The sequence below is a fragment of the Hippopotamus amphibius genome, chromosome 2 (assembly GCF_030028045.1).
Source record: "Hippopotamus amphibius kiboko isolate mHipAmp2 chromosome 2, mHipAmp2.hap2, whole genome shotgun sequence".
Classification (NCBI taxonomy): Eukaryota; Metazoa; Chordata; class Mammalia; order Artiodactyla; family Hippopotamidae; genus Hippopotamus; species Hippopotamus amphibius.
This window is the reverse complement of record NC_080187.1, coordinates 146600619-146623803: the sequence shown is the minus strand read 5'-3', so window position 1 is coordinate 146623803 and position 23185 is coordinate 146600619. Positions and strand designations below refer to the sequence as shown.

At 37.5% G+C, this 23185-nt stretch overlaps 1 protein-coding gene across 3 annotated transcripts in view; it reads right to left on the bottom strand.

Annotated features, from left to right (window-relative positions):
* Positions 1-23185, bottom strand: part of AP3S2 (adaptor related protein complex 3 subunit sigma 2) — a 60588-nt gene that overhangs the window by 36724 nt on the left and 679 nt on the right. For all 3 annotated transcript variants that reach the window (XM_057720055.1, XM_057720054.1, XM_057720053.1), the window contains exons 2-4: positions 19370-19461; positions 18853-18964; positions 3979-4050 (exon numbers count right to left, since the gene is read on the bottom strand). In XM_057720055.1, the coding sequence (XP_057576038.1) occupies positions 3979-4050; positions 18853-18964; positions 19370-19461 (276 nt within the window). The remainder of the gene's footprint in view (positions 1-3978; positions 4051-18852; positions 18965-19369; positions 19462-23185) is intronic.

Below are 23185 nucleotides of genomic sequence, written 5' to 3'. Positions count from 1 at the left end.
AATGCAAGACTGGGTATAAATCACTCACTTATGAAGAAGTTTACCTTAAATGAAATGATGGAAATGAAACGACAGTTAAAAGGAGCAGTAGAAGCATGAGAAAAGCTGTATTCTATAAGAGATTGGGGCAATCTGGGGAAATTTGTAGTTACAGGAGAAGGAGCAAATAAAGACACCTCAGAGGTGAGTTGAAGAACCGAGATTATGCTGCATATTAGGGAGAGACAGGAAGAGGACTCAGTTCTAGAAATGGAATGGAATAAACCTTCCTTTTAAGACAGGAAGAAAGGGTGAGAGATGTGAAGAGAGCAGCAGTATTAAAAAGAGCACACTGACAAAAACAATTTAGAAGCTGAGAAAGACACCTCAAGATTAGAAAAAAACCAAACTGCCAGGGCAGCAGGAATTTGGTCATTTCTGATTCTTACACAGGCCTGCTACTCCAGCCACAACTGCTTAGGGGAATGGGGCAGCTATCCATGACAACCCAAGGCAGAGTGTAACCGTCTGTTGGGAATTCCTGACTTAAGCTGGAGAGACTCTTCAATTAAGGATGGCGTTCAAGGTGACATTCCTGTTGTCTTATGACAGGTCCTTTGCCTATCTGAGTAAAAAGACCATTTTCTACTATCAATAGAAGGTATGCCTGAATTAGCAACTGCTCTACCTCAGAGGAAAGGTAAGCCTGAAATCTGACTGAAAGAAAGTCACCTGTTGGAAGACACCTTCCGACATTCTACAGGTGAGTACTGTGAGATTCCGATTCCTTGTGTCATCACTTTTCAAAAACCTTAGGAGATATGGACAGCAATTTTCTGATGTTATAGAGCACCTAAAAATAAACAGTTTTATAAACTGTAAAAGAAATGTGCAGCAGCAGCAAAACATTTTATAGAACTCATCTGAAGATAAGACATGAGAAAGAACAATATTTTTATGGTCTTTTATTTCCTTTAAAAGCCAAGTGTAATAAAACAGTTGGGATAACTTTATTGCTTCAGCAGGTATCCTCACAAATATTTACAAAACAATGTTAGAATGATAAGGCAAAAAATCATGATTACCTCAGAAGACAGAGAAAAAGCTTTTGATATATTTTAACACCCTTTCATGACTAAAAACTCTTAGCTACTAGAAAGAAAAGAAACTTCCTTTGCCTTGATAAAGAATATTTACACAAAAACTTACTATACTTCAAGTACTATATATACAGCAAATACTGACAGGATGAAGACTTCCCTTTGAAATCAGGAACAAAATGAGATGCCCACTATCACCACTTCTATTCAACATTACACTGGAGTTCCTAGTCAGTAGAGTAAAGCAAGAAAAAGATATGAAAAGTACAGGATTGAAAAGAAACGGGCAAAATGTTTACACGTAAAATATCAGAATTAGTAAGAGTTTAACACAATGTCTGAGTTCAACATCAACATGCAGAAATAAAGTGATTTCTATATTATATAGCAGCAATAAACAAAAAATGAATATTTAAAACATCATTACATAAAAAAAACCAGGTATCTAAGAATAAATTTAATAAAAGATATGTAAAACCTCTATGGGAAAAAAATGTAAAAGTTCACTGAGAAACCTCAAAGACCTAAAGAAATGGATATACCATAACATGGATAAAACTTGATATTGTAAAAATGTAAATTCTCCTCAAATGTTTTATAGATTCAATGTAATTCCAATCAAAACCCTAATGGGGTGGGTGTGTGTGGGTGTGTGTTTGTGCACACACATAACTTATAAACTGACCCTAAACTGTATACTAAAATGCAAAGGAAGCAAGCTCAGCTTCCCACAGGACCTGCAACTGCCTCCTCCAGGTGTATCATCCCATAGGCCCCCAAGTTTTCAGGTGTTAGGCAGCTGATATTCCGAGACAGCTTCTGGAGACAGCTGGCACCCAGATGCAGACAGCCTAGTATCCAGGCAGTTTGTATATCTCCTCACTGGTAAGTCTGCTCCTGCAGTTGAGAGGGCATTGGGAGAGTAGGGCAATGAAGCCACTCTAGCAGAGACAGGCCCTGACACACCTCGCCATGGGGACAATGGGAGGATGGGAGACCTGTGCCTCCTCTTTTCTTGCTTGGGAACTCCCTTTCCCTAGCAAAAGCTATCCCTTAATGCATAAGCTGAGCTGTGGATTCATCTCCCGCTTGGTTAGCAACAGATGGCATCTGCAAAGGAATCCACTTTGAAACCAGGTGGTAACCGCAAGGTAACATGTTGCATTTCACAATTTAAAAAAAAAAATTGTTTTAAAATAACAACAGGGACTTCCTAGGTGGCACAGTGGTTAAGAATCCACCTGCCAATGCAGGGAACGCGGGTTCAATCCCTGCTCCAGGAAGATCCCACATGCCTCGGAGCAACTAAGCCTGTGCACCACAACTATTGAGCCTGTGCTCTAGAGCCCATGAGCCACAACTACTGAGCCCATGTGCTGCAACTACTGAAGCCCACGTGCTGAGAGCCCATGCTCTGCAACAAGAGAAGCCACCGCAATGAGGAGCCCGTGCACCACAATGAAGAGTAGCCCCTGCTCGCTGCCACTAGAGAAAGCCTATGTGCAGCATTGAAGACCCAATGCAGCCAATAAATAAATAAATAAATAAATAAATAAATAAATAAATAAAATAACAACAATAAGGCCTATAGAAGGCAATCTTCCATTCCCTCCATATTCTCAAGTCTCTTTAGTCTTAACCTTTTTTCCCCACTAGTACAAAAGGAAGCTAGACTTGACCTATGGCTCTCCTTGACAGAAATTACCAGATAGCAGCACCTATAACAACTGACAAACCTAAAATAACTCTAATTGCCTGCAAAGAAGATGAGAGGTCTCTGAAGTTTTAAAATCCTTTCATATGAAAAGGGAGAGTGACCACCTCAAAAGCATCAGTGAGCCCCGGAAGCCTTGTGAGGCTATCGGAGAATCCCAAGTCAAACATCTACAAAAGGAATGCGGTTCTGTGATTCTCTTGCCCCAGGTTGCTCAGGGAGCCACACGGCCAAGCCAGATGTTGAGAGAAAACTGTACTCCATTCCAGCACCCATTGCATTAGCCCAGAAAGTACCATCTGAGAACCCTGGGAGAGTTAACTGATACTGAAGATACTACTGGAAAGTGCAAGTCCTCTAGATGGCAATGATGGATCTAAAAATAATCTACCTCATCATGATGAAAACATTAATAAAGGATCATGGCTTCGCAATGTGTAGTAGTGTCCTAAATACCATTATCTCCCTCGAAGGGCCAGGGATCACAGTGACAGTAATCAGTGGAAGAAAAACCAGATCAAGCAAACCTGAGATGCACCAACCTCCCCACTAATGAACAGCACTGGGTACAGCATGTGCCCAGTTGGATAAAATAAACGTGGCAGCTCCTATCCCCTTGCTGGCTATCTCTCACATTTAACATGAGGACATACGCCATGTCGCAGTTATGTAAGTAAACGAAACTGAGAACATGTACTTTGGACCACTTCAGTTCTGCCTGGCAGGCTTTCCTACAGAGTATCACCTGGCCTCAAATTATGTTACTAATGTCTTAGTCACTGTATTACTCTTTAGGAAAAATGTAAATTTCAATAGTTAAGTTAAAAACCCCTGTGGTCAAAAGCTTCACTGTCACTGGACTATGCTTAGGAAACTCATTTCAAAATCAACATAAAACTATTTATCGCACCATTGGCCTGGTAGCCATCATTGCCCTAAACCAAGAAGTCTGTCTGTGAAAAGACAAACCATAATGTAGGCCCAGGAATAATCTTGTGTGTGTTAAAACTGGTAACAAATCTTAGCAAAATACTCCCAAAACTATAAAACTTATTAAAAAAAAACACGTTCTAGGACTACTCCCAGAGTGAAAAAACCGAAAGAAAGAACATGAAGGTGTACAGATGGCTAGAGATGTCCAAAGTTCTTAGTTTCCTAGCAACCCTGGTTTTGGAGAAAAGGTACCTTATCCATATGGAAGATCAAATCCAATTCACAAACATTTTCGAAACACTTATCCAGAGTCTCCACAAAAACCTAGGAAAGAAGGAGAAAGAGATACACAATTTGTATCTTCATAAATGTCACATTTGAAAGTAAAGGGGCAGTCAAGATACTATTTACCTTATGATAAATGTTTAAAAAACCACAAAACAAACAAACCAAAAAAACCCACCCCAAACCTCCCAGCACTAGCTGACCATCCTACTTATCCCAATATGAAGGGGACAACTGAGAACAGTCTTGTTTTCAGTATAAAATACAACCAGCAGACACAGGCTTTCTTTCCCCCTTTATAAGATGCTAATTAATATAAAAGAATAACAACAACTATGTATAATACAATGTCCTTTCCCCAAGCCTCCACATATACGTGTAAAAAATTCTTCCTTATGATGGGTGTTTTTTGGGGCTTTTTTGTTTTTTTATTTTTTGGCTGCAGTTGGGTCTTCGTTGCTGCATGAGGGCTTTCTCTAGTTGCGGCGAGTTAGGGCTATTCTTTGCTGCGGTGCACAAGCATCTCATTGCAGTGGCTTCTCTTGTAGTGGAGCATGGGCCCTAGAATGTGGGCTTCAGTAGTTGTGGCTCATGGACTCCGGAGCACAGGCTCAGTGGTTGTGGCGCACAGGCTTAGCTGCTCCAAGACATGTGGGATCTTCCTGGACCAGGGATCGAACCTGTGTTCCCCACATTGGCAGGCGGATTCTTAACCACTGTGCCACCAGGGAAGTCCTACGGTGTTAACATAGCTCTGTCCTGCTAATTTCAGTAAACATTAACTTCAAAACGCTTTTCCATAAATCAACTTAATTAACATGCTTACAATTTTAATTTACTTTTAAATATAACATTTAAACAGAAACGTGTACAAATGATAAGTGTATAGCTTAATAAATTTTCAGAATGAACATATCATGTAACCACCATCCAAATATTGAAATGGAGCATTACCAGCTCCCTAGAAGCCCTCTTCATGTCCCCTTGACTATTACCTCCCTAAAGGTAACCACCATCCTGACTCCTACCATCAAAGTTTAGTTTTGTGGGTCCTTGAATTTACATACAAGGTGTAATACACTATGTATTCTTTTCACTTGACTTCTTTCACTCAACAACGTTTGTGAATTCTTCCATGTTGTTGCATGTCATAAAAGCTTGTTCGTATTCACTGCTATATAGTATTTCATTCTTAAATTTATTCATTCTCCTATAGACATTTGAGTTTTTTGTTTTTGACTGGGTATAAATTGATATAAATGGAAACTATACTTCCAACCATTCTGGAAAAGTATTTGACATTATTTACTAATACTCTATGACCCAGCAATTAAACTCCTAGGTATATACCCAAAAGAAATGCATACAAATGTATGCCAAAAAACACATATAATAACTTCATAATAGCACTGTTCATAAGTCTATACATTTTTATCAGTGACTGCATATCCACTGTCAGGACAACAAACATAAATATGGGTTTTCAATCACTGTGCTGGGCAGGGAGCCCTTACGATCCAGCAACTTCTCAAGTCCTTTTTTTGAGAAAATTTCGTCAAATAATTTTGTTGAGAATTTCCTTCCTTCTATATTTCTAATCTTCTTTTTTTTGGAGCTGTTTATATGGGGGTATTAGACCTCCCATTTTCTTATCTTTCCTGTCTCATTTTCCTCTCAAGTTTTTTTTTTTTTTTTATGAAAATTTTATTATGAACCCTCTCAAGTTTTTAATTTTTTAGAGATCCTTTTGCTTTGTGTTTCCTGTTTATGAGCCCATTTTCATTTATCTTCCTTTATTTCTCTGTGGCTTAAAGATAGGGGGCTGTTTGCTTTACTGTTATCCTTTCTTTGTATGGTTTCTATTTCCTCTCAGTTGCATTTTACTGTTTGTTTTAGTCTCCATCTTCCATGTCAGATCCTTTCCTCGGATGTCTGGTTATCCTTGTCTTTTACTCATAAGAATTAAAGGCTGATTGGAAGCTCTGTAATAATGGCTATTTGCTGGGAATCCTACCCCCCTCCACAGTCTTGGGCTTTTTAATTTCCTTCTCCTTAGATTGGTCAGATTTCCCAGAGAAATTTTACAGTCTCCTGCCTAAAGAGTAAAAGACTGGCTGCCAGAAATTTGGGAGCTAAGGGGCAGGAAAAGGGCTGGAAAGTTAGTATGCAACATTCACAAGGCATACGTTCACTTAATCCCCCTGACTTGCACCATCAGCTATGTCTGGAATTGGAGAAAGAACTCAGGGATCTAACTGGTTCTCAGACAGCTTTCCTTATCCACTCCACACCCACATCCCAGTGAGACTCTGTACTGCTAGCTTCGTGCCTTTTGAGGGTTCCACGGTGTGTAGCAGATTGGCAGTCAGCCTTCTCTACTGCTGGCCTGGGATGTGATTTCCTTGGGCCAGCCAAATCAACACCAGGCATTCACATTCTTTCCAGCTTTCAAAAAAATTCTTTGCTATTGTCTCCTCTCCTGTTCTCTCTGTCCTTGTGTATATATGTTCTTTCAAAAAATTCATGTTCTATAGTTTTAAAGGAAGAAAATGAATTTAGAAGTGTGGAAGCTCCCAAAAGGACTTCTTAAAAAATGAAACTGACAAAGTCAAAAATTCTTACAGAAAATGAAATGTGAAAAAATACTCTGCCATGAACATTTGGACAAACAATAATAAGGAATGACTGGTTTTACTAGGTATCAAAATTCATTGTAAAGCTTTGGTAATGAAAAGAGTGTAATACTGGGCTTCCTTGGTGGCACAGTGGTTAAGAATCCTCCTGCCAATGCAGAGGACATGGGTTCAATCCCTGCTCTGGGAATATCCCACATGCCACAGAGCAACTAAGCCTGTGTGCCACAACTACTGAGCCTGCGAGCCACAACTACTGAAGCCCGAGCACCTAGAGCCTGTGCTCCGCAACAAGAGAAGCCACCACAATAAAGAAGCCTGCTCACTGCAATGAAGAGTAGCCCCCGCCTCTCTCTGCAATGAAGAGTAGTCCCTGCTCTCCACAACTACAGAAAGCCTGCCCGCAGCATCAAAGACCCAATGCAGCCAATAAATTAAAAAAAAAAAAAAAAAGAGGGTAAAACTAAGATAGAAATAAAAGTATGGATCAACGGGACAGAACACAAACTACTGAAACATACATGTTTATAAGAAAACAATTTTTTTTTCTGGATGGGATAAATCATTTTCACTACTGTCAAAGGCATAAACAAGTTTTGGAAATTTGTTAAAAGGTCAAAGTTCATTAAAAAAACCTACTGTAAATTAAGGCAATGTAGATTAAAATGATGTAGATTGAAATGCATCATTATGTGTCTCTCAAATAAAGTTAATACTTCCCATAAAACGCAAAGGTGGGCTTTTGCCTTAATGCTGAATAATGCTGGCTCTAGAATCCTATGCAATTCTGAACAAAAATGCATTCTCTGAAAATTGTTTTCCACTTACTGTGAATGTCAATAGATCAAATTCAAAGGCAAATCATGATAAAAACTGCCACTGTCTTAAATTCTACAGGCTATGAATTTCAGATAAGTTTCAGCAAAAAATCACAGTTGAGAAACCCAGTGAAGCAGAGGGACACAGCACAGACACTTTGGGTTTTGAAGTTTGAAAAAAACTGAAGTAGAAAGTTGATTTTGTGTGAATACTTTTACATGCTCTAGGAAGATCCAAAATCATGATAGCTGTAGCAGTCTGTGAAAAAGTCACTGTAGCCTGATGTCACCAAGTTGTCTCCATACCTGTAGCTCCCACACTGGGTGCCAGCATTCATGTAGCCTCCAAAGAAGCTGCTACAGACTCAGATGGCAAAATAATATGACATGAATCTAAAACTAAATAAGAAACAAATCTGAGGAATGTAATGACAAAGAACATTCTCATAAAGGAAGAGAGCAACTAAATTCATCTGAAAATGGTGAGAACAGACACAAATGCAAAGAAAGTCATCAAGAGGGAAAAGTCACTCAATATCTAAGTCTCACAAAAGGCATCACCTTAGTAGAAGCAAGGAATGGGAAAAGTCTTGATCCTAGGAGGCTGGAAAGGGCAGACAAATTACAAGAAAAGGAAATGGTGGAAAAACAAAAACAACAAGAAATAGCTGCAGCTACTGGAGATTCTGTTCTCAATGTTGCTGCCCCGCTGCCATCAAGAATACAAGTAACTCCTCTGGTAGCTACAGAGGCTCAAAGGGCAGCCCCACAAGCTAAAGTCTTGGCAGAGAAAGGAATAGCCACATTTAGCTATCATGACCCAGCAGCTCTGACTCCAGCGATATTTGCTGAACAGAAATGAAAAGGAAACACTGGATATAGTTCAGTTGATGAAGAAAGTTACAAGACTTTGAGGCAACAAGAAGTAGTATTTGGAAATCTAGAGGCTCAGTATGAAAAGATGATAAACTCATACGCAAAGAGCAGTAGGACTGGGTCTCACATCTTCAATGTGAGGAATGGATACAGGTTGAAAAAGATTACACATGTAGGAGGTACAGTGGTTAAGACTCCAAGCTCGCACTGTTTGGGGAACAGGTTCAATCCCTGGTCAGGGAACTAAGATCCCACATGCTGCATGGCGCAGACAGAAAAAAAAAAAAACAAAATAACACGCATAGGACTTACAGAGTTCCTGTTCTGATGTCAGGCCCTTGTGCACCAAAGAGCTAGCATTCTAATTTGCACGGGTGTCATACTGACTTCAATCTACTGAAAAATACGATTTTTACCACAAAAAAAGAAATGGTAATTTTTAATAATTAATTTATTTATTTTTTGGCTGCGTCAGGTCTTAGTTGTGGCACGCGGGATCTTTGTTGAGGCACGAGGGATCTTTCATTGTGGCATCTGGGTTTTCTCTTTAGTTGTGGTACGCAGGCTTAGTTGAGCCATGGCATGTGGGATCTTAGTTCCCCAACCAAGGATCAAACCAACATTCCCTGCATTGCAAGGCGGATTCTTTATCACCAGGGAAGTCCCAGAAATGGTAATTCTGTGACATGATAAGAGGTGTTAGCTTGCTATGGTGGTAATCATTTTGCAATATATAAGTGTATCAAGTCAATACACTATACACCTTAACTTTACACAATGTTATGTGTTATATGTCAATTGTACCTTGATAAAGCTGAGGGGAAAGGAAAAATATTTTTTATAAATATTAAATCAGTGATACTGGTATTACTGTTGTAATCAGGTTAAATCTACTTCTATCAAACTTGATAGGACAATATTTTTTAGCTCATGAATTCTACTTTTCAAATATACAAAAGTTGCAGATGGGATAAAATCTCACAGATTTTTTTTGTTTCCACTGTCTTGTGTACTTTTGTTCTTAACCTTTTACAGTTACTTTTATCTCTTGAAATATGAAAGAAATGTTATGTAGATGCACTTTAGACAACCTGGCCATTTGCTACATAATCTAGCACAAATAAGCTGGGTGGTGATGATAATAAAAATGGTTTTCTCAACAACAAAAAAAAGCAATGGCCACATTGGAGAACATTTTTATACCTCTGAGCTACAAGAAAAAAGACAAGCAAACCTAACTACATAAAATTAAAAGACTAATGGACTTGGAGAAAATATTTGCAATAAATATAACAGAAAAGGGTTAGTGTCCATAAAGTTAGGGAAAAAACCCAACACTTATAAATAAATAAAACAAATGAGCGGGGGCGGGGAGAGTCAAGGAAGGGAGGGAATACGGGGATAAGTTTATAAAAACAGATGATTGAACTTGGTGTACCCCCCCAAAAAAAATAAAATAAAATAAAATAAAATAAAATAAAATAAAATAAAACAAATGAGCCATTAGAAAAGTGGACAAATGGTACGGTCAGACATTTTCAAATACAAAATGACTGGTAAACAGTAAAAGATATACAGCCTCACTAGTATTCAAGGAAGCTAGGGAAAACAACAAATTTCTATTTTTTCACCCATCAGATGGCAAACATCTGAAAATATCCTTAGTATTTAAAGTTGATAAGGTAATGGGGAAATAGGACTTTGGGGGGAGGCAATCGGGCACTATCAATTTAAAAAGCACACATCTTAAAGCAGCAATTCCAATTTTAGGAATCTATCCTAAAGAAACTAACACGTGCGTACAGATGCATGTGCAAGGATATCATGCAGCATAACTTGCAATAGGAAGAAACTGGGAGAAACCTGAATGCCCACAAGTAGGGTACTGAATAAAAGCTAATGATATATCCATGTTGTGGAAAATCACGCACCACTAAAAAGAATATATGAAGTGGAAAAAGCTCCAAGACTCATTATTAAGCAATTAAAAAAGCAAGCTGCAGAACTATGTATGTAGTGTGATTACTTTTTACTTAAAAATTAAATAATGTATGTGATGTGTGTGTGTGTACATGCATTAAGACTCGGGACTTCCTAGGTGGCGCAGTGAGTAGGAATCCACCTGCCAATGCAGGGGACATGGGTTCGATCCCTGCCCCAGGAAGATACCACATGCCGTGGAGCAGCTAAGCCAGTGCGCCACAGTTATTGAGCCTGCACTCTAGAGCCTGTGAGCCACAACTACTGAGCCCATGTGCTGCAACTACTGAGGCCCACACGCCTAGAGCCCGTGCTCTGCAATGAGAGGCCACCGCAATGAGAAGCCGGTGCACCACAACGAAGAGTAGCCCCCGCTCACCGCAATTAGAGAAAGCCCGTGTGCAGCAACGAAGACTCAACACAGCCAATAAAATAAATAAATAAATACATTAAAAAAAAAAAAAGACTTAATAGAAAGGGGAGTGGTATACAAGAGAGCGGAATGGGGAATGAACGTTAAGGGAAAAGAGTTTTCCATTCTACTTCATAAATTTACTGTTATACTCTGTAATGACCTATATGGAAAAGAATCTGAAAAACAGTAGATATACGCATATGTATAACTGATTCACTTTGCTATATACCTGAAACTAACACAACATCATAAATCAACTATACTCCAATAAAAATTAATTAAAGAAAAAAGAATGGAATACTGATACGTGCTACAACAATGGATGGATATTTAAAGTATTATACTAAAGAAGCCAGTCACAAAGGACCACATTATAAATTTATATGAAATGTCCATAATACACAAACCTATAGATACAGAAAGTAAATTAATGGTTGCCTAGGGCTGAAGTGAGGAGGCAGTTGGAGGGAAATGGGAAGTGACTACAATGAGTAAGAGGTTTCTTTTGGGGGTGATGAAAATATCCTAAAATTGGTTGTGATGATGGCTATACAACTCTGTGAATATACTAAACTCCACTGAATTACACACTTCAAATGGATAAACTGTATGGCACATGTATTATATCCCAATAAAACTGTTTAAAAAAAAAAACCTCACTGTCCTTATCTTTTATAAAAAAGAATATATTCAGGTACTACTTGCATAATTTTAAAAACCTAAAACAATGTACTTGAAATTCCAGAAAGAGGCCTACATTTACACAGAAAATTTAAGTTAAACTAAAAGTAGCAAAACAATGGGAGATTGAATAATTTGAAGAAACTGGAAAATGATATAAAGAAAAAGTAACTCAGTTCCATATCTCAGAATGTACTTAAATAAATCTTTGTTAAAAAGATTTAATCTGAAAATATATTTCTGACTGAGAACAAATGGTTTGGAATTTTGTTCCAATTGTGATAGGAAGATAAACTTATGACTAACGAAGAAGCAGAGGAGATAAACATAAAGTGGATAGTTTCAACTATATTGACATGCAAATAATGAATGGACAGAGTAAAGTTAAGAATTAGAGGGACAGTTGTATAAAGAAATATTTGTGAAATGATGAATAAAAGCTTAATATCCTAAACTCCAGAATAAACCATGAGATATTAGGATATTTTTGAAAAACAAAACAAAATTGTAATGCAAGTTCCAAAAGAAGGAATGAATAAATGGAAGAAAATGCTACTTTAAATTCACTTCTAATTATAAATTTAAATTCACTTTTGCGACCTTTACAAATCATTCAAAAATGTGTAAGTATAAATAAATGGTTATAAATATAAGAGAATATTTTGAAAAAGAACTGCACCCAAAGGGGAATACCTGGTCCCTGGACTTACAAGGTATATGAACCTATATTAACAGCAACAAGTAAAACAGTGCAAAACTAATGCAGAAAAGTAACTCAGTGGAACAAAGTGAAGAGTAAACACTAAATAGCGAGTGATTACTATGTGCTAGGCACATACCAGTCTACTCTGGGGATACCTCGGTCGACAACTTGCATTCTCATCTGGGTTATGTTCTGGGTGCGGGAAGGGTGAGGCAGATAAACAAGATCTTTTCTCTTGTCATAGTGCTCTGAAGGAAACAAACAGGATGATGCGATGGGGGTTACTTCAGTGTCAAGAAAGTCCCTCTTAGGATTAACATTTGAGCAGAGTCACAAATGAATAAGCCAGTCTTCAGAAGAGCTGAAGAGTGAAAGAACCTGGGCAAAAGCATTCCAGTGGACAGTACAACTGCAAAGGCCCTGAAGTAAAAATGTACTTGGGCCTGAGGAGCAGAAAGAAGGCTGGAATGGCTAGAGTGAAGATGACAGTGTATACAGTGAGGTCAGACAGAGAGAGACAAAGTAGCCAGACCATGTCCGGCCTTGCAGGCTGTGACTGGGAGTTTGGATTTTACTCTAAACATATTATACATTAAGGTTTCTTCAACAAGGGGAGGTATAAATGGATTATTTACATTAAATATAATCTTTTAGAAAAAAGTTAGTGTTAAAATAAACAAAAATCTACAGAGAATGACTTTTTCACTGACTATAAGACAGGGGTCCTCAATCCCCAGGCCACAGATCTGTGGCCTGTTAGGAACTGGACCGTACAGCAGGAGGTGAGCGGTGGGCAAGCAAAGCTTCATCTGTACTTACAGCCACTGCCCATCGCTCACCTTACTGCCTGAACTCCGCCCCGTCAGATCAGTGGCTGCATGAGATTCTCATAGGAGCGTGAACCCTACAGTGAACTGCGCACGCGAGGGCTGTGGCTGCACGCTCCTTATGAGAATCTTATGCCTTATGAGCTGAGGTGACGCCGAGGCGGTGATGCTAGCGCTGGGAAGCAGCTGCAAACACAGATTATCATTAGCAGAGAGGTTTGACCGCACAGAGACCATAATAAATCACCTGCAGACATATCAAAACCCTATCGGCGAGTGGCAAGTGAAAACAAGCTCAGGGCTCCCACTGATTCTGCATTATGGTGAACTGTATAATTATTTCATTATATATTACAATGTAATAATAATAGAAATAAAGTGTACAATAAGTGTAATGCACTTGAATCATCCTGAAACCAATCCCCGCCCCCCAACCCTTGGAAAAACTGTCTTCCATGAAGACAACCAGTCCCTGGTGCCAAAAAGGTTGGGGATCGCTGCTATAAGACAAACCATTATTTTTGTACTAACAAAGAAAAAAATGCTGTCAATTATAACCGTAAGATGTCATCTATTGCAATATACATCCTCATGTTAGTTAACGTGTGAAAAAATGTGTATCTCAGAATAAATGAAATATATTATAAACCAGGATCTAGACTTAACTGGACAAGTGGTTCAATTATATTTCAAAAGGTTTACATGAAAAAGAACACTGTAAATTCACACATGGAAAAAGTTGGCATGATTAATAAAAACAAAAAATTCAGACATGTGTGAGGTACCACTCCAGCTTGAACAGAAATTTAAAATGATGTATTTCAATGTTGCAGTTAGGAAGAAACATAAACTCATGTAGTTCTGGAAGCATTATAAATTAATATAGCCTTCCCAAATATCTATCTAGCAACATGCATTATAATATTAATCCCTTGACCCAGGAATTTCTTTAGGGTGTGAACAGGCACAACAGTTTGCATCAAGATTTACAGTACTTCTATTCGCATTAATTTAAAAAAAGGAAAATGAAAAGAAACTAATTTAAAAAAAGGAAAATGGAAACAATCAAACCATCTAGTATCTGTTCTACTACTCTGCTGCCTGGATCAGCTGAGAACACTCATTTTACCCCTACTGAAATGTTCTGCTCTGATTTACTCTTGAAATACAGAGGTCATGAAAGGTGAGAAGCATAAAATGTACAGTGGTCCATTCCTCCTGTCCATTTTCCTGCAAGACAGCCAGTGCCTAATGCTCCAACTACGGTGGGCTCTAAGTTTCCCCGGAATCACTTACATGACCTTGCCCTCAGACTCTTCTAGAAGTGCCTCTTGTAAACCCTTGGGGATACTGAAGCCAGACCGTGATACTCTGTTCAGCTTATCTTCTTGTGAGAGCTTTCATCTAGCAGTGGCAAATTATCCTTTCCTTATACTGCTACTTACACTCAGTTTTTCCAAACTAGCAAAGTATCATTTAGGGAATATACATCACATGATAAAACTATAAAGAGAAGCAAAGCAATGATCAACTTAAAAGTCTGAAGAAGGATGCAATGAATGAGGGGGATAGAACTGAGGAGGGACATATAGGAGCTTTAAGGTACTAGCGATGTACTGTTTCTTAATCTGGGTGACAGTTTCATTTTATTGGCATTCCTCAAATTGTATAGGCATGCTTTCCATAGTTTCTGTATATACATGTTTCACAATAAAAATTATTTAAAAAGCAACAATAATCTTACTGGGATTCTGATTGGGTTTTCAGTAATTTATAAGCTGGAAGTACAGCTGACCCTTGAACGACACAGGTTTGAACAGTGCTGGTCCACTTACGCTCAGATTTTTTTCAATAGTAAACACTACAGCACTGTACAATTCCCAGTTGGTTGAATCCAAAAATGCAGAACCACAGCTATGGAGGAACCATGCACACAGAGGAACTGGGTATACAGGAAGGTCCACTCTAAGATATGTGCGGATTTTCGACAGCATGGTAGGTCAGCACCCCCAACCCCTGTGTTGTTCAAGAGTCAGTTGTATTGACATTTTAAAGTTTTCTCCACAGGCAAAGGGTATGTTTTATTCATTTATTTTGCTCTTTCATCATATTTTCAGTAGAATTTTAAAGTTTTCTTCATATAGATCTTACAGATTTTTTACATTTATTCCTGGGTATCTTAAGGAACTTTTTGCTATTGTGAGTGGGCCCCTTTTAAATATTATATTTTCTAACTTATTATTGCTAAGGGAAAGCTATTAATTTTTATACGTTAAACTTGTATCCAGTCCCCTTACTGAACTCTATTGCTAATTCTAATTGGTTTTCAGTTGATTGTTTTGGATTTTCTAGCTAGATAATAATTTCACCTGCAACATAAAGGAATACTCGAAATAAGTGGAGCTACAAGTCCTCCCCTTACTGGGAAGAGTTGAACAAAGATGACAGTAGTAATCAACAGATCACATGGGAAACCAAGTATAAATCCAGGAGATCTTTTTGATTTTTTTTTTGGCTGTACCACGTGGCATGCAGGATCTTTGTTCCCTGACCAGGGATTGAACCAGTACCCCCTGCAGTGGAAGCATGGAGTCTCAACCAATGGACTACCAGGGAAGTCCCAATCGAGGAGATCTTATAGAACTTGGTAAAGAGAAAGTTTATCAACAAAAATGAATGGCCAAGAAATGCAGAAGTATGTTTTGACAGAAAAAGGGCAGTAATGAGTGACTGGCTTCACTAGGCTTCAGAATATATTAGTTTCCACTATTTTTCTTACTGTTCTAATAAAGACTTTAAGAATATTTCATTGTTAAACTGACTTGTATCCTTGGAATGAAGACTATTTGGACATAATGAGGAATTCTTCTAGTATGCAGTATTCCTGAGAAAGAATTTTAGAACTAGAAAAGAACATCTAGTATTCTAATAAATCAAAACAAACACACACACACACACACACACACACACACACAGAGCCAAAACATAAAACAAAAACCCTAACGTCAACAAAAAAATGATTTAAGACCACACTGCTTGTTAATGGGAGAGTCCAAAACAAGAGCCAGGTCTCATGACTCCTTGGTTCAACTGATTACTGGCTAAGATTTTATTTAATAATTCTGTCCAATAATAATATGCAATGTCTAACATTTTCTTTTTGAGATGCTTTGGATCATAACCAATCTACTCCATAAAATACACTTAAAGCAGTAAGATTTTTTTTTAGTTTGAATTTAAAAAATAACTTACGTAATAGAGGTCTTATTGTACTAAAATCTACTGAGTCTGTTACGGAGTTAGTTTTTCATTTAACCTTTCTGATTTCATCCTGATACTTGATTCAGTGTCTTTGGATATTTCTTTTTGGGGGTCAGCTATTTCAAACATATTGGCATCATAACTATGTATATCATCCTCTAAAAACATTTTGATTTTTTCTATTTCTGACTTTTATCCTCTTTATATTAGGATAATTATTTACTGATCTTATTGTCTTTTCAAAGATCAAACCTCTTAGTTCCTATTATTTTTACCTTTTATTTATCTATCTTCCCAAATCCAATGCACACTAAGTATTTAATAAATGTCTGTGACATTATAAAGTTACATTTCTCTTTTTGTTTTGTTAATATATGTATCTGAAGTGCATCTCCTCTAATAACTGTATCTTGATTTTAAAATATATTATCACTACATTTCCTTTATTTTCTAATATACTTATTACATGCACATTCCTATAGCATTCTATAGTGTACAATACTATAAAGTACCTTGTCACAATTGAATTACACAACCTAATATTTTGATTTTTTTAATTGAAATACAGTTATACAATATTATGTTACTTTCAGATATACTACATAGTGATTTGACATTTGCATACATTATGATACAATCACCAGAGTAAGTCTAGCAACCATCTGTTTCCAAAGTTATTAAAATATTATTGACCATATTCCTTAAGCTGTATATTATATCCTTGTGGCTTATTTATTTCATAACTAGAGGTCTGTACCTCTTAAACCCCTTCACCTATTTTGCCCTCCACCTCCATCCCCCTTCCCTCTGGCAACCACCCATTTGTTCTCTGTACCTGTAAGTCTGTTCTCATTTTTACAACCTCATATTTCTATATCAGATGTTAGATCTATGACTCAAACTCAGGTTTTCTGTTTCTAGATCTTGAGCTCTGTTATGCCACACTGACTCTCAACATCCAATCTGACTCAGGTGTTAAGAAGGCATTTAAAATTATCTTAGAGATGAATTTTTTTTGGATGTTTCTAGTATTGATTTATAGTTTTATATATAAGTGAATATGATATATGAAATTTTAAAACTAATCATCTTAAATCATTTTCTGAATTTGAATGGGTAAAAATAAATAAAGAAAATTTAAAAGTTGCTATGTTCAAGAATATAACTTTTTTGGAAGAGTATAGTATATTTGAAACAAAAATACACATTCAACATTTCCATTTATTTATCCCAAGGTATATTAAATTTAGCTTCTTTAATTTTAACAGAATAAAATATAGTTGTAGGCATGTAAAGTTTATGTTTTATAGCTAGAGTTTTCTATAATTGTTGTTATTAGGTTTTAATGCATGCTTCTTTTGAGTGTTTTCAACTTAAGTGACTTGTTCAAGTCACTTAGAGCCTATCTAGAATATCACGTACAAAATGACGAAATTGTACTAAATTAATGGTTCCCAGTATAGGGTCCCTACGTATCTCGGTTTCCATCAAGGTAATGAAAAGAAATCTGTAAGCCTTTTCTAATTTTCAAAAAGCCTAAAAAAAAATCATGTTTACCTATGTCAAGACTGCATAGACTAAAAAGAACATCAAGTTTCTTTGTTTTAGGCTAGAATTACAAGTGAAAATACAAAGTATGCATTTTTAACTGTCATGTAGTTTGATACTTGAAAAAAACTTCAAAACATGATGTGATATTGTAATTTGTAATGAAAAATATTTGGTATTCATCCTTGTTTCTGGCACAGAGCTCCTAAAAGCCTTGGAATTTCCTAAGTGATAAGGGTGTCTTTTGTTCTATTAATAAACCGACTTTTGGAAAGTACCAAGGAATGGGGACTGGAAAACGCAAGCGCAAGGGGAAATAACCATGTGATTGTGGGAACTTTCAGTCCCGACTTCTGGGGAGGGGAGAAGGGGTGCAGACTCAATCAATCACCAATGGCCAATGATTTAATCAATTCTGTCTATGCAAAGAGGCCTCCATCAAACCCAAAAGGGACAGGGTTAGGAGAGTTTCCAAGTTGGTAAACGTGTGGAGATTCGAGGAGATTGGCATGCCTGAAGAGGGCATAGAAGCTCCACGCCCTTTCCCCATACCTTGCCCCATGCATCTCTTCCATCTGGCTGTTCCTAAGCTATATCCTTTTACATCAAGCTAGTAAACTAGTAAATAAAATGTTTCTCTAGAAAGTTCTGCGAGCTATTCTAGAAAATTAACTGAACCTGAGGGAATCTTCAAGCTATAGGCTGTCAGTCAGAAGCACAGGTGACGGAACCTGGACTTGAGATTGGTATCTATCTCCAGGTAGACAGTGTCAGAACTGAATAAATTTGTGAGACTCCTGGTTAGTATCCATGGAGAACTGAGTTAATTGCTTGGTGTGGAGGGGAGTACACACATCAGAATTGGTGTCAGACTCATATAAGAATACCAAGGGCAGTGAGAGGGCTGGAGAAGAAAAATCCAAAAGCTCTAAGAGTTTTTAAGGGTTGCTAAGGGCTTTGTCAAAGCACCATCTGGTGGACATCTAGCAGTTTTTACCAGTATCAATTTAAGAGACTGACAAAAGAATCTACAGATGGTTACTCAAAAATCCAGTGCAAACTCTCTAAAGTGGCTGCCCTCATTACCTGCTACACATACCTGGATGAGGTCCAAGATCCCAAGTTCACTCTCTGATGAATCCACACAAAATACAAAGTAGAGGGTAGCGTAATGACGATAAATCAGTTTGTAGTCAGAGCCACCAATCAAACTGTGGAAGATGGGAAACATTTAAATGCCTATATCTTAACTGAACATATCAAAGAGAAACTCTATGCCAAGGAACGAGAAGGGGCCCAACAGAAAGGGGGAGGACAGGCCAAACAACAGGCCATTTCTACCAGCTGAACAGCAACCAAATTTGGCAGAGGTGCCTAAAACCATTTTACCTCACCTTTTCTTCTGCCCATCCTTCTAGGAACCAAACATCTAAATATCTGAAGCACAACCATTTAACAGGTTCCAAAACATAACTGGGTCTCTCCCTGAGCAGACTGTGCTCAGCTCAGCTCAAGTTGCATCACATATTCACCTGACACTTGAATACTGCCTAAAGAAGCAATAATGATGAAGGCCACCCAAAACTGAATATATGGGGAGGAAACTGATCGTTTACCTTCCACCCTCCAAGAAGTTACAGATGTTGTCATCCCGCTTGAGAACTAGATGGAAGGTCTCTCGAATAATCTGCTGTTGAATTTCTTCTGGCTACAGAATAAAAAAAATTAAGTGAAACAGTGGGAAAGTCTGGAAAACTACATCCCATCAATGAAGATGGACAGGAAGGCAAGTGTTTCCAAACTAGGAATGATATGAACATTTGGTACCACTTACCAGAAAAGACAGAAATGATGAGTAGGAAAAAAATAAAATAAAAGGGGAACCTAGGGGAAAATGGACAAGGCTCTGTTACAGGATATATGTTAAAATAGGGTATATTTACCTAGGTATCTAGTCCCTAACCATTACCATCCTGATAGGTAAGCTGGTATTTCTTTACTGTTAATAATCAAGGAAAGGAGAACTGACAAACTCTTGCACAAGGTCAAAGAATAACTAGAAGGCCTGGTCCTGAAATACTTTGTCTTACCCTAGAAAACACCTATGCCAGGGCAAATAACAAATGTCAATAGGTCTAACACTTTAAGGAAGTCAAGATGTAACTGTGTACATGTTTTAAAAACCTGCATTTGCCATCTTTTGTACTGGTAATATAGACATTACATATAAGATGTAGTGTTACCAACGAAGTACTACAGAGAAAGACAGAAAATGTTCTATTTATAGATTAGAATCTTGAACAACTGCAGAGCTATAAATACCTTTTCTCACTTACTATTCAATTACTACCTACCAGAAAGCTCAACTGTGATGGAATCTCTTGATAACCCACATTTGATTTCTATTTATACATATGAGATTCCTAATAATTATGGTTTTAAAAAAAAGGTAGTGGGAGGGAGAAATCAGTCATTAAGACAAAAGTAGGGACTTCCCTGGCTGTCCAGTGGCACTTCCAATGCAGGGAGGACAGGTTCGATCCCTAAATCAGAGAACTAAGAGCCTATATACCACACAGCCAAAAAAAAAAAAGACAAAAGTAATTAAAAGCTCTATCAGTGCTCAATGTATAATGGGATTTCCCTGGTGGTCCAGGGGTTAGGACTCTGCACTTTCACTGCCAAGGGCCTGGGTTCAATCCTGGTTGGGGAACTAAGGTCCTGAAAGCCGCATGGTGCAGCCAAAAAAAAAAAAAAAAAAAAAAATCTCAATGTATAATGAATCACCTGGGAATGTTGTTAAAATGCAGATTTTAATTTAGTACACCTGGGGTAAGTCCTGAGACTGCATTTCTAACAAGTTTCCAGGTGGTAACAGTGCTGCTGGTCTGAGCACCGCATTTTTAGTAACAAAGCTTAAGAACACCTTCAGATTGGACTTGCCTTAAAAGTAAGCCAGAAAGAGAAAAACAAATACCGTATGCTAACGAATATATATGGAATCTAAAAAAATGGTACTGATGAATCCAATGGCAGGGCGAGAATAAAGATGCAGATGTAGAGAACAGACCAGTTGAGGGGGGGAGGGGGAAGCAGGGACGAAGTGAGAGAGTAGCACTGACAAAGACAGACTACCAAAAGTAAAATAGCTAGTGGGAAGATGCTGCATAACAGAGGGAGATCAACTCGATAACTGGTGATAACCTAGAGGAGTGGGATAGGGAAGGTGGGAGGGAGGCCCAAGAGGGAGAGGATATGGGGATATATGTATAAATACAGCTGATTCACTTTGCTGTACAGCAGAAACTGGCACAACAGTGTAAAGCAATTATATCCCAATAAAGATCTGGGGGAAAAAAAGAGTCAGAAGATAGATTCAAGTAACATTAACCCCTTTCTTTCTACAGCATTGAATTTAGGCTTGAAATGATTAGTTATTTAAAAGAAATAGGAAAAAAAACAGGGAAAATGTCATTGTGGAGAAATTACTTTTCATAATTTTGACTTACACTGGTATACAGTGGCTCTCCGTATTTACTGAATGTATACATGAAAATTTGCTAATAACTGGTCACTGTAAGTTTGAGTAAATCAATCACTATCTTCTGGTTTCCATTTAAAGAACTCACAAAGCTCACAGATGCCAGGATGCTGTAAAGGATTAACTCTGTGTACCCAGAAATACAAAACATGCTAAGCATCAGCACTTTTTTAAACTGACAAAAACATCTTGCAAACTAAAGCCTTTCATCTGACTCTACAGGGATGTGGTGCTAGTCAGTGGGTAAGCAGTGTGAAATGGTGAGGCTACCTAACTTCTAATTCAACAAAATAGCAAACTACCAATTGCTTACATCTCTCAATGATTTTAATAATCCCTCATACCTTTTAGTACTCTGCAGTTTCCAAGGTAATTTTCATTCAGGAGCTAATTTAGTTCTTACAAAAATTCTATGCTCTCCAAAGAAGATATACAAATAGTCAATGAGGACATGAAAAGATGTTCAACATTATCAGTAATTAGAAAAAATTTTTAAAACCACAAGGAGAATCCACTTTACACCTACTAAAATGTCTTTAATCAAAAAGATAATAGAAGATGTTGATGGGAAGGTGGAAAAATTGGAATTCTTATATATTGTTGACAGGAATGTAAAATGGTGTAGCCACTTTGGAAAGCAGTTTGGCAGTTCCTCCGAACAATCATCATAAAGTTACTATGTGACCCAGCAATTCTACTCCTAGATATATACCCAAGAGAAATGAAAATACATGCTCAAAAGCTTGTACACAAATGTTCATAGCAGCATTATTCACAAGAGCCATAGGTGGAAACATCAACTGAAATGGACAGTCAAAATGTGGTACATCCACACAATGGAAGATAATTTGGCAATAAAAAGGAATACAGAACAGATACATGGTTAAATAACTAATCATTTCAAGCCTAAATTCAATGCTACATAAAGAAAGGGATTAATGTTACTTGAATCTATTTTCTGACTTAAGGCAAGTCTAATCTGAAGGTTTTCTTAAGCTTTGCTACTCAAAATGTGGTCCTCAGATCAGGATTAACTCTGAAAACATTATACTAAGTGAAAGAAGCCAGTCATAAAAGATCACATATTGTATGATTCCATTTTATACTGAAATGTCCAGAATAGGCAAATTTAGAGAGACAGAAAGTAGATTAGCGGTTGCCTAGGGCTGGAGGAGTTGAGGGGGAAATACAGAATGATTACTAATGGGTAGGGGTTCCTTTTGGGGATAATGAAAATGTTCTAAAACCGCAGTGATGGTTGCATTAACTTTGTAAAGTACTAAAAACCATTCCACTGTATATTTTTAAAAGGTGAACTGTATGGTATGTAACATCTCAATAACACTTTAAAAAACGTGAGGGAAAAATTCACACACACACACACAAATGCAAATACAAATTGAACAATGTTACTGAATGTTAATATAAAATCAATATAATTATTTAATAAAATGTAACCTAGCTAAAAAATTCAATGAAAAAGGTTAAAAAATTTTTTTCTTAATTTTTCATTCCTATTTGACAAAAGAGGAAATAAAGTCTGAAAGAGGTTAACCTGACACGAAGGTAAAAAAGAGTGTTGCTGCGGCCTGAACATAAGCTTTCTGACACTCTCCCCTCTATGGTTTCACCAGCCCATCAATTATGTTTGTAACATTTTGAAAACTAGCCATGAAGAAATAAAACGTCGAGGGGCAGGAGGCAAATAACGATGTTTATTTTTTCCAGAGGAACGTCTTTGGAAAAGTCAAATTCACAACATCACGTATAATTTCTCAACATTTCCCACTTTCAAAGTGACTTTCTTCAACTCTACAGAGTGAAAGGTATCTAGTCCCTGGGCAGTCCCAGCCTACACTGAAGCAACATAATTCCAAGAAAGCACTTTTCC